Source organism: Lissotriton vulgaris, chromosome 3_1, assembly GCF_964263255.1.
Source record: "Lissotriton vulgaris chromosome 3_1, aLisVul1.2, whole genome shotgun sequence".
NCBI lineage: Eukaryota > Metazoa > Chordata > Amphibia > Caudata > Salamandridae > Lissotriton > Lissotriton vulgaris.
In genome coordinates this window covers 754,635,265-754,648,073 of record NC_141689.1, presented here as the reverse complement: position 1 = coordinate 754,648,073, position 12,809 = coordinate 754,635,265, and the positions used below count along the sequence as shown (strand labels likewise).

The following is a 12,809-nucleotide window of genomic DNA, read 5'->3' as shown; positions in this document are numbered from 1 at the left end:
TATAGCGGAATGGATGCTTGCCAAGAAACTGAAATTGAATGGTGAGAAAACTGAGCTGCTCATCTTTGGAGAACGAAAAGAGCTGTGGGGACCAGCGCATTGGCCTATGGAAATGGGTCTTATCCCGTCTCCTGTTCAATATGCTCGAAACTTGGGTGTTGTAATTGACGAAAAACTGTTGATGCGACCACAAGTAGTCAAAACGTCATCTGTTTGCTTTGCCATTCTAAAATGGTTGAGGAAAATTATTTGACAGCTCCCTGAAGGGGCTCAAAAAACAGTAATTCAGATCCTAATTGGTTCTAGATTAGACTACGGAAATGTTTTTTATCTAGGGTCTAATAAAGAGATAACACGGCGGCTACAGGTCGTTCAAAAAGCGGAAGCCAGAGTTCTTTTACGCCTCCCTAAGCGAGCACTGGCTTAGGATGGAAAGTCGATGTAAATTTAAAGCACTGTGTTTCATGTTCAGGGTTAATTCCGGGGAAGCCCCAGAATACCTGTGTAAACTGGTGAGTAAATACACCCCTTCCCGTAACCTGCGCTCTCTAAATCAGTCAAGATTTATTGTCCCTAATTTCAAACAAGCGCGAATGGGCAGCCGCTCATTTGCCTACATAGCACCTACGCTATGGAATTCGCTCCCGCTACATTTACGTCTAGAACCAAGTTACAGAAAATTTCGGAAAGGCATCAAGACCTGGCTTTTCAACCAATAATGTGACATAAGCGTATCCTCCTCATGATGGTAAACGAATCCAAGGCGCCGGGAAACCCTCAGGGTATCTGTTGCACCATATAAGTTCAAAAAATAAATAAATACCAGCTCCCTCTCTCTCAAGGATACATTTAGCTGGGGTGCCCACAAGCTGAAGGTAGCTGCTTAGATTTGGGCCTGATATGTACTCACATTAATTTCCATAGTGCTCTAACTTATGCAAGGGGAGAGGTGTGAGGGTTCGTGAAGGAACCCTCCTTGTGGTGGAAAAACCATTCCTTGGTGCCCAGGTAGCTTAAGGTGGCCGGTGATTGGCTACCAGTGCTAAGGGAATAACCTTAGGTTGCCCAGAAGACTGCTTTAGTCAAGCATTAATGATATTGTCCCAATGGTGAGACACGAAAGTGTCAGGTTGAAGACCCTTGTAGGAAAATATGTTTTCCTTTTAATTAGAATGCATCAGCATAACAGGCGGAAGGTACATCAAGTTGATTTATCAGCCAGAAAAATGGCTACTTGACTTAACCAAAAGTAGCAGCACTTCCTATGTGGATATAACCTTAATGGAATATCTTGGACATTTAGCCTGTTCATCTCCTGTAGAAGCAGAGAGTTCGGAAAGAGTTTTTCTGTTTCGCTGTAATATTTTAAATGCTCCTTTCGGCTTTGTATTTACTCACAGTTAAATTCTGTATCGCATTTTCTGATGCTAATTGCTAAATGGCCACATTTAGCGCAGGTGAACAATAACACAAATTAACAAAAACAATACTGGTTACTATTTGAACGATACTGAGAAAACGTGAGAAATGTATCATTCTGCTAGCCAGAGCTCCACTGTACAGGTGTCCGTATCATTAAAAGTACCACTGCAAACAGCACCGTGGAAGCCTGAGTCTAGTAAGTGTGAATAGCATGTTTAAAAGATAAACACTCTGGTGCTAAAGAACAGGGACTGGGGAGTGAAAACACAGGATGTGAAGGGCTACTTAATATCCGTTGGCTGTCCCTTCGAAAATGAAACTATGGAATAAGATATTTGGAATACCCTGGTACATCCTCTAGATAAAGAGGCATCTTGGTGTGCCATTCTTCATAAACAGAGGGTGGTATACACTTTCTACAAGAACTACTGGTTTTGTTCAACCTTAGAGAACGCTGATGGTACTCCTACCATCGTGCTGAATAAATTCACAAAATAAGATTTCCTCAGCCTGCAAAAAATGTACTAAGTCTCATTCCTGGTCTGAAATATAAGCTTTCACGTGGTGGGGCTTGAGATGTTAATTTCTAATTATACAATAATTTGCAAATATGTAAAATATTACCTTCAGTTTTTCTGATGTCCTCTTTCCACCAAATCCTCCAGCCCCAACAATAAATACAGAAAACTGGTTATAGCATATGAGATCCTTGCCACAGTATGTGTGAACTAAAACAAAGAACAAAAAGTTATCTCACAATTGCGCAACGTTTTCACATTGACAACATATTATTTAGCACGATTTAGTAAATTATGCATTTTGTTCAGTTGCACTTGAGTGGATCCAGTTATGATTGAGATTTTATTGGGTTTCTTTTTAGGTCTCGCCTGTCGATGCGCATGCGCATCGAGCAAGGCGAGAGTATTGGCACTTATCCGCTCTTTATCCACACTGCAAGGAATCGTGGCGATTCCTTGCAGTGCACGAGAAATTTAAGCTCAATGCGCATGCGCATTGAGCTTAAATGCGCGTGCACATGCCCCCAGCCGCCTGCCTTGCCTACTCTCTCTCACAGCCTCCCCCAGCTCCGCCCCCTCACTACTTGATTGCACGGCCGCTAGGCCGTGCCTCCCCTACTCTCCTCCCCCCTCCTCCTCTCCTCCCCTGCCTGCCTGCCGCTAGGCCGTGCCTCCCCTACTCTCCTCCCCCCTCCTCCTCCTACTCTCCTCCCCTGCCTGCCTGCCGTGTCGCACCTCTCCCCTCTCCGCCCCCTCCCCTGCCCGCCGTGTTACGGTGAAAGGCTTGTTCCCCAAGCAGCCCTGGGGTCTCTTAAAATCTGGTGCTGTCTCCGATACAGGGCTGTTTCCTTCAGTGCTGTGAATCTCTCTCAAGTAGTGTTGGGGTCTCTCGTGAAATTCGGAGGTCAGCCCCCTTTCTACTGCAGTGTAGCATGTCTCTCCTGCAGTGCTGCAGTCTCTCCGCCGAGGCGCAATCTGTCTTCTTGCTTAAGCGTGGTCTCTCGCCTGTACTGCAGTGTCTCTCCTGCAGTGTGGAGAAACACTCCCAAGCAGTGCAAGGTGTCTCATGCAGCGCTGGCAGCTGCTCGCGCGCAGCCTAGATGTCTCTCTCGTGCAGTGCTGCCACTCTCCTGCGCCGTCATCTCTTTTGTTGATGCTTAGCTCTCACTCGCTCATGCAGTAATAGAATCACTCTTAGGCAGCGCCGGGTGTCTCTCTCCTGCAGTGACTGTTTTTCATGCAGTGCTTTCTTTTCCCGCCCCCTGGTCTTGGAACCGAGTTAAAATGAAGTCGGGCTGAAACTTGTGAGCTTCGCTGTGTACAGCACGGGCCCTCCCCCAGGAAGCGCTGGGCATGTCACTTCCCCTCCTCCTCTCTCTGTACTCTCGCCCTCTCTCCTCTTGCATCTCTCCACCCTCTTTCCTCACCCAGCCTGTCTCTCGCCTTTGCTTCCATAGATTTATCTCAATCTTATTTTTATTTTATATATACACGTTCTGTTCCTTGCCACTCTTCTTTCTCCTTTCTGCTCTCCCCCACACCACCCTCTAGTTTTCTTCACGGCTCGCCACATTTCATCTTTCTCCCCTGTCACTTCCTCTTTTCTGTCTGGACTCTCCACCTTTCTCCCCTGTTTGCTGTCCAATTGCTTCTCCTCTTTGCTACTCAGTTTCTTCACAAAAGTACCACAGAACAAGGGGTTGACAAAGCCAATAGGCCTGGTAAGGTGGTGCAATAGTTAGATTGTTTATATTTCAAGCATATGACACACAAGAAGGAAGACACATGTCACCCCTTAATCATGATAGAATCACTCTTAGGCACCGCCGGGTGTCTCTCTCCTGCAGTGACTGTTTTTCATGCAGTGCTTTCTTTTCCCGCCCCCTGGTCTTGGAATCGAGTTAAAATGAAGTCGGGCTGAAACTTGTGAGCTTCGCTGTGTACAGCACGGGCCCTCCCCCAGGAAGCGCTGGGCATGTCACTTCCCCTCCTCCTCTCTCTGTACTCTCGCCCTCTCTCCTCTTGCATCTCTCCACCCTCTTTCCTCACCCAGCCTGTCTCTCGCCTTTGCTTCCATAGATTTATCTCAATCTTATTTTTATTTTATATATACGTTCTGTTCCTTGCCACTCTTCTTTCTCCTTTCTGCTCTCCCCCACACCACCCTCTAGTTTTCTTCACGGCTCGCCACATTTCATCTTTCTCCCCTGTCACTTCCTCTTTTCTGTCTGGACTCTCCACCTTTCTCCCCTGTTTGCTGTCCAATTGCTTCTCCTCTTTGCTACTCAGTTTCTTCACAAAAGTACCACAGAACAAGGGGTTGACAAAGCCAATAGGCCTGGTAAGGTGATGCAATAGTTAGATTGTTTATATTTCAAGCATATGACACACAAGAAGGAAGACACATGTCACCCCTTAATCATGCCAGCCACATGCTTGCAATAAACATTTTAAATGAAATAAGTAAATGTATCTCTGCATTTCCTTTTAGTAGAATTTATAAAGGCTCGCGTTAAACTTGCTGGTCACACATGTGTACGTACCATCAGTAGGGCCTGCTCCGCCTTTCATCCATCCTTCTGAGATGGATGCGAGGCGTGCAGGCAGATAATATTAACGTGGTTTTTACATTTCAATAAAGCAAAAACTCCTTCACCCTCAATTCCTCACCCACACCCTCAACACTTCACCCTAAACACCTCACTCATCCTCAACGCCTCCCCCTCCCCCTCACTCACCCTCACCCTCACTCACCCTCAACACCTCACCATCACTAACACTCAACACCTCACCCTCACTAACTCTCAATCCCTCAATCACCCTTCCCCTCACTCACCCTCAATACCTCACCCTCACTAACACTGAAACCCTCAATCACCCTCACTCTTACTCTCACTCACACTCTACACCTCAGCCTCACCCTCACTCACTCACCCTCAACACCTCACCCTCACCCCTCAACCCCTCACCCCCTCACCCTCACTCGCCCTCACCCTCAACCCCTCACCCTCAACACCTCACCCCCTCACCCTCAACTCCTCACCCTCAACACCTCACCCTCACTCACTCTCAACACCTCACCCTCACTCACTCACCCTCAACACCTCACCCTCACTCACTCACACTCAATCACCCTCAACCCCTCACCCTCAACAACTCACCCTCAACACCTCACCCTCAACACCTCACGCTCAACACCTCACCCTCAACACCTCACCCTCAACCCCTCACCCTCAACCCCTCACCCTCAACACCTCACCCTCACTCACTCTCACTCACCCTCACTCACTCTCACTCACCCTCACTCACCCTCACTCACCCTCACTCACACTCACTCACACTCACTCAGTCACCCTCACTCACCCTCACTCACCCTCAACCCCTCACTCACCCTCACTCATCCTCACTCACCCTCAACCCCTCACCCTCACCCTCACCCACCCTCAACCCCTCACCCTAACTCACAATCACCCTCACTCACCCTCACCCTCACTCACTCTCACTCTCACTCACCCTCAACCCCTCACTCACCCTCAACACCTCACTCACCCTCAACTCCTCACTCACCCTCACCCTCACTCACCCTCACCCTCACTCACCCTCAACACCTCACCCTCACACAGTGCAATAGGTCTCAGAGGATTTTTAGTTAAAGCTTTTACAATTGTTTATGGCTTTTTTGATTTGTAATTCTTTAGCATTGGCTACAAAAAATAAACATGCAAAAGATTTACAACAAAAAACCCATAAACAATTCTAAAAGCACTAACTCTAATGCTGCGAGACCTATTGCATTTCCAATGCTTGTTTCAGTTTAACAGTTCTTCAGTAACATTTAGATGCCTTACTGAACAGTGCCCTTCAGACCTTGTTATAAAGCCAAATTAAGGAGTTAGACCTGGTTTACACATTTACTTATTTAAACCATAGGAATAGCAAGAAGACCGCAGGTTAACTCCTTGAGAGCTCATGACGGCTCCCGGCCATCATGAGTCACAGTAGACGTGAGCTCATGACGGCCAGGAGCCGTCCAAACGTTGCCCCTCCGCCTACGTGGTATTAATTCCCCGCCTGTGCGAGAGAATTAATCAGTGGGCGGAGTTCGGATGGCTCCTGGCCGTCATGAGCACACGCCAACCCTGATTTATGACGACCGGGAGCCGTCCTGAGTATGGGAGTGGTACGCCCAACCCTGCCCCCCCCCCCCTCCTCTCTCGCAACGCGACGTAATGTGACCCGCAGTGAAGAGGTTAAAGAAGAAATGGAAAATCAATCATAGCATAGGTAAGTTTCAAGATATCCAACACCGCAAAACATGCAGCAGTCACTGTAACCCTGGTGACCTGCAGAAACACACAAGATAAGTAAGAAATCTCTAACTGCATGAGCCTGACGTCAGAAGACTGTAGAGAGACAAATATTTATTCTATGTCAGGCCTGGAGACGAGGAGTATGCTTACATTTATGTCAGGCCTGGAGACGAGGAGTATGCTTACATTTATTTTAACAGCAGCCATCTTAAACACTGTATCAAAACACCATATCAACCAATCAACTAATGACGGTCCAATATTGGTCCTTCATGCATGTTCATTTCCACTCTTCCTTTGCTGCTCTGCAGCCACAAGATAAGTGTTTCTCCTCTTATATTTTTCTCATTCGATCTATTGCAATTTGTGAACATTTGCTGTATGAAAATAACCTTTTCTTTCCTCATGAGCATAAGGGTACTGAGAGAAGGCACCCGATTTGAACCACAGAGTTTTCCCAGTTTCTTTCAGAGCGTGGCTCCATTTTCAAAAACATTCTGCCTCCTCAAAAGCGGTCACCTGCAGCACCTGGAGTAGGACGCCCCTACTGGGGTCTGTATAGGCTGCAGCAGTGAAACGTCCAGTTGGGTCTGTACAATTTTGTTAGGGCTCTAAAGCCAAATCTCACTCCGTGATGCCCTTTGGGGTCTGTAAATATATCAGGCAGCCCTCACTCCTGCCCATACACCGCAAGGACAGCCCAGGTGCACTGCCAATAAATATCAAAGCATTTAACTAAATAGGGATCGTCCCCAAATCAGTAAGGCTAGGCTGTTATATACTAAACATCAAAAAATGGGCCAGTACTGATAAACATTAATCAAACCACTTACATACCAAGATCACACACCTGAATTTTTATGATCGCTTGAATGTATTTAAAAATCATTTTTTCAATAAACTGGCACTTTTTTTGATGTTTAATAAATATCCAAGGGCATTTATTCTCCCAGGGCCAAGACCCCTACAAAGCTGGTGAGCTCAGATAGCGCTGTTCCACAGCCCTATATCTCAGCCTCCACATGTACAATAATTGAGTGTGTGCCTCCCTCAGCCACCACAATGCACCAGTCAGAGGTAGACTATGGGGATGAAGAGGGAAATCCTTCTTTCTTACCCTTTGATAATACCGGTTTCTGTGAATGAATGAATGAATGAATGAACAAAATCTTATAAAGCGCAACTTAGCCCAAGGGCATCAAGGCGCTGAGGCAGGTCATACAACACACAGTCATCAGAATCGGCTTTACAAGTACGCTTTAGAGAAAAGCCAGGTTTTTAGGCCTTCCGGAACAGAGAGAGAGGGTTGCCCTATAAGCTGTAGGGGAGAGAGTTCCACAATCTGGGCACCACAGAGGAAAACGCTCTACCTCCCCATTTTGCTCTTACAAACCTAGGGACCTCGAGAGAATTCTTATCAGAGGAGCGAAGGGATCTACTGGGGGTATAGAGATGTACAAATGACTTGATCCCTTCTAGACCAGTAGCATAAAAAGCTCCATGAGATACAGAGAATTTTAAAAGTGATCCTACAATGAATGGGCAGCCAGTGTAAGTTATCTCGTGCTGCTGAGGCTGAGGCACACCTAGGGAGGTTCAGAACCATCTTCGCTGCTGCATTCTGGACCACTTGAAGACGATGGATCAGGCTCTCGTTAATTCCCAGATAAAGGGCGTTACAATAGTCCAGTCTGGAAGAGACTAATGCCACCTGTCTCCGAGCAGTAGAGGAAAGATAATGAGCGACCTTTCTAAGAACCCTAATAATGCCACAGCAGGTGGAAACAGTTCTGTTGACCTGACGGTCAAAGGAAAGGGCAGTGTCACTGTGACACTGTGATTGCATCAATCCACCAAGCAGTCACCTGTGCCATCGCTCCCCTGCAGCACAAACTTCTTATAATGGCATACTGGCACTCCAAATGTATTACAGTGAGAGATGACCGATCTGCTAGGCAGGACTAGAAAGTAGTGGCTAAGCGCAAACATGTCCACAGCATGGAAATGGATGCCTTTGACCACCTCAAAAAGGCGTTTCTGTTGCACTTCCTACTCTCAGCCCTCCCAGACTCTAAATACCTTAGCCTCCTCCTCAAGGACTCTTCAGCCCAGACTGAGGAATTTCACTCGCAGTACATGGAGGTCGATGATTCTCAGATGGAGGACTCTCACTGGGATTCCCATGGTGAACCAGGACCCTCAAGGACCTGCTGTACCATGTCAGAATGAGATGCTATCCCTCCCTGAATACTCCTTACTGCCGCACCTCTGACATGCTAGATCCAGATGATTTGATGCATTCCCGCTCTTCCAGATGGGCCCAGTGGATACAGTTGCAACCTATGTTGTGGGCAGCCAGAGAGCAGCGTCCCCTCGCCCCTCCTTTGATGGCAAAGAAGCCTTAATCCCAGAGATAGACCCTAGAATAGCTACCTTCCTAGGGGAAATACATGAGGGATTCTAAAAAGGGCATTGATCAACCCCGGCGGTCACAGCAAGATAAATTATTAGATGATACAAGTCCCCTAACGAAGATCCTCAACATTGCTGACTAGGCTAAACACTTGGAGCTCCCTCCTCTCACCAGATAATTTATCTGGCTGGGTGCAGTGTGCCATCATTTTCTTAGGCAACATCAACTGGGCCATATCCATCGAGCGCAAAGATCTCTCCTGATTAAGGTAGCCCTTAATGGATTATCTTGCATCCTCAGAAGTGGATCCCGTTGCCCAGGGTGGTCTCTTCGGAGTTCCCCTTGTTAACCCGTTGGCGGCTTCGAACGTTCTGCGCCAGTGCTGAACGTTCGAAAAATGGGTGGGGCCGCGTTGGCCAACTGACATGCGCAGCACTTCTGAGGTAGTGCCCGCTGCGACCGTTGGCCAACGGCATTAGTCAACGGGTTAAAGAACTAGGCAAGTTTGTCTCTACCTTTATGTCCCTGGAGAAGGCCCAGGTTTCAATGAAATGCATCTTTAACCCATTGGTTTTCTCAGGAGCCAGAATTGGTAGAAGGCCATACTCTCATAACTACCAGCTAAAAGGGCCAAGGCTCTCGACATTGTCAATGGCAGGACAAATACAAGTTCGGAGGCTCCACCCTTACAGAGTACCTCGCCACAGAGGCAGCAGTGGAAGATCACGCAGCAATTTCCAAGTATTCTTACCAAATAAAAGGGGGAGGGCGATTGGCTCAGTTTGCAGGCAACTGGGAAGTTCACACGTCAGATGCCTTGGTCCTCCAAACGATAAATGGCTTCCAGATAGAGTTCTATGACACTCCAGTACAAAGACTACTTCCTCGCCCTCTCCTACTGTAAGAATAAGATTATCTTGTGGTCTCACAAGAGGAGGACAATCTGCTAAACAGCGGGTTACATACCTTAACACTCTGCACCCCTAAGGCTTTTTAAGCAACCAGTTCCAAGTGGACAATCGAGATAGGCGCCAATGCCAGGTTATCAATCTACAAGAATTCAACAAGTAGCTGGTCTATCGCCACTTCAAGAAGAAGCCTATCCATCTACTCCGCGGAATCCTATGTCCATCGGACTGAATGTGCCACCTTGATCTGAAGGGTACATACTTCACGATCCCGATATTTTCCCTCCACCGGTTGTTTCTCAACTTTATATGGGCAGGCCAACCATACAAGTTTTCCTCTCTGCCATTCAACCTTTCCTCAGCCCCTTGGTGCTTCACCAAGGTGTTGAAGCCTGTCATGTAACAATTTACGTGCTCAAGGGATATGTCTTATTGTTTATCTGGAAAATATCCTGATTTTGCACCAGTGTCCAATAATATTACAGGAACCCCTTCAGATGACCATTTGGTTGTTCGAAAGCTTGGGCTTTGTTATCAACTCTTGACGCCATCAAAGAGAACAACATTTCTAGGGTTTGTCATAGATTCTTGCCAGACCGCCCTGAGCCTTACAACAAAGAAAGTGGCAAAAATCAGACGGGAACTGAAGACTCTCTCAAAAGGACCGACCTCATTGAGACAGGTATCTTGAATGATGTGCCTACTTTCCTCGTTGATTCACGCCATGTTTCCAGGTTCTCTTCATTATCAGGCCATTCAACAAATGAAGGCTCATCATCTCTGTAGGGGGTGCCACATACTCAGAGATGGTCTTTCTGACAGACCAAGCAAAAAAAGAGATGGAATGATGGCTTGCACATATGGAAGCATTAAACGGTTAAGCAATTTACGGATTCAAATCCCAACATGGTTATCAAATCGGACACCAACAAAGAAGGCTGGGAGGCTTGTTGCGGAGAATTGTCCACAGAAGGAAAATGGTCTGCTCTAGAATGACAATTACACATCTTTTGCCTAGAACTCCTAGTAGGTTCCTTTATGGTATGTTGCTGGACCAAAGAGAGAACTCAGTGCTGCATGTTACTGAAGATGGACAATGTGTCTGCGCTACGCTATATCAGTCATCTCGCTGGGACGACGTTGAAAGCGCTAGCAGACCGGGCCTAGAGCTTCTGACACTTTTGCCTGAATCGCAACATCTCGCTGATCACTATCCGAGGAAGGACAACGAGGTGGAAGACTGGAATTCCAGGCACCTCCAGAATGCGAGTCTTTGGAAGTTGCAAAACCAGATCTTCAAAGCATTCGAATAGCAATGGGGTTCCGTTACAGAGGACAGATTTTTGTCACACCTGGCCTACCAATTTAAGAGGTTCTTTAGCTGGAGACCAGATTCTCTGGCCGGCGCGACAGACGCCTCTGTCCAAGACTGGAGCAAGGAGAGGAGGGGTTAAGCGTTTCCCCTGTTCTCAATGATTACACAGTTATCATCCCAAGTTCAACGGCAAGTTGCACATTTTGTGGTGATAACCGCAAATTGGAGGTCGCACTTTTAGCATCCTGTTCTGATGGAACTTTTTGGGGATTCTCCAAGCTTTCTCGCCCTTGTCCCAGATCACCTCCTGGATCCCCAGGAGAACAAATGCAAAAAGAACAATTGATTGACAGAATGCAGTACAACATAATAGATTCACCCCAGTACAGAAATCTGGGCCTATATCCATCGTTTTTTGCTCTCCATGCCATTCCAGTTTGAATCCAGCCATGTGTAAATCAGTCTTGACCCTGTGCCCAATGGGAATAGTCCAGCCTGAACTGCCGGCCAGGTCCTCTCTGGACTGGAAATAAGCATCCTAGGACCTGTGTCTGGGTTTTACCCCTCATCATCCGGGATAGCTTGACTCCAGTGGTTTCTGGAGGAACGTTCATGCATGTGCGGGGGACACACAATCTGGCTATCTACTCATTGCGCTACTATGGTAGGAGTGGTAGAAGAGCGAGTATGCTGAACTACATGCCCCAGAAGCCTCTGGGGCGGTCACAGGAAGTGGTGCCGGTAATCAGCCTCTGACGGGGGCTAGGATATAAGCCGCTCCTCAACGCTCACCCGGTGCTGGACAATAACTTTCTTGAGCTTCTCCTGTCATCTCGCCTTCGCATAATTTGTGGACTCGAATCTTCCAAGGCGCCCGACAAAAGCCTGTGTGTGCGCTCTGTTTTCCTGGGCGTGTCTGTCCTGCAACGGCTGCGGAGCCGTGCTGCTCTTTCCTACAGCTGTGTTGGAAGACGCATCTCCGGATCTTGAGTGGGGTTACTTCGTTGCTAACTCTCACCATTCTGCCTGATGGAGGTCGTGGGCAGTGAGGAGAACGGATTCCCGTGCTGCTGGTTCTCTTCATGACATCGTCCTGCATTGGTGGCTCCTGTGAAGGAACAAGGATCTACTGGCATATTGAAATCCAGATAAGTGAGAAAGACCTTTTTGTTTTTTCTGTTTCTTTCATTTGGAACGTTTGTTCTGTGACACTTGGGATCACCCCCATACTTTTACTGTGAACTCTCCTGGAGGAGATTAGTGATATTGGACTTCAGTGGTATTTTCCTGAGGTGTGCTTTATTATTATTATTATTATTATTATTATTTATTTTTATAAAGCGCGATAGTCACCCGGAGGTATCCCAGCGCTGAAGAACCATGAATTCACCAGGTCAACGGAGCAAGAGACTGGGAAGGACGAGGGAAGAAAAGGGGAACTGAAACAGAAAAAGCGGGGAGGGGGAGTACAGAATTAGGGAAAAAGATGAGTTTTTAACAGTTTCCTGAAGCGCAGGTATTGAGGTTCAAGACGTAGGTTACGGGGAAGTGAGTTCCAAAGGCGGGAGGCTTGTACCGAGAAACGTCTTCCTCCTGTTCGGGTTTTCCTGAATCTAGGGATGTTGGTGAAGTTTTCTGCATTGGAGCGGAGGGACCTAGAGTTCCTATAGGGAGTGACAAAGTTACTGAGAACAGGAGGGCCTTGGTTCTGCAGCGTTTTGTGAACGAGACATAGGGCTTTGAATTTGACTCTCTCCCTTATGGGGAGCCAATGGAGGAGTTTAAGAGCGGGCTTGGCAGATGATCTGGCCGGGGTGTTAGTGATGATCCGGGCGGCCGTGTTCTGAATTATCTGTAGTTTAGTAAGGGTGGCTTCGGGGGCACCCAGATAAATCACATTGCTATAGTCCAGTCTCGATATTA

The 12,809-nt window shown here is 47.3% G+C and overlaps 1 protein-coding gene across 1 annotated transcript in view; it reads right to left on the bottom strand.

The window, feature by feature from the left end:
* Positions 1-12,809, bottom strand: part of HSD17B4 (hydroxysteroid 17-beta dehydrogenase 4) — an 883,985-nt gene that overhangs the window by 371,204 nt on the left and 499,972 nt on the right. The window contains exon 16 of the mRNA XM_086961070.1: positions 2,047-2,150. Coding sequence (XP_086817196.1) covers positions 2,047-2,150 — 104 coding nt within the window. The remainder of the gene's footprint in view (positions 1-2,046; positions 2,151-12,809) is intronic.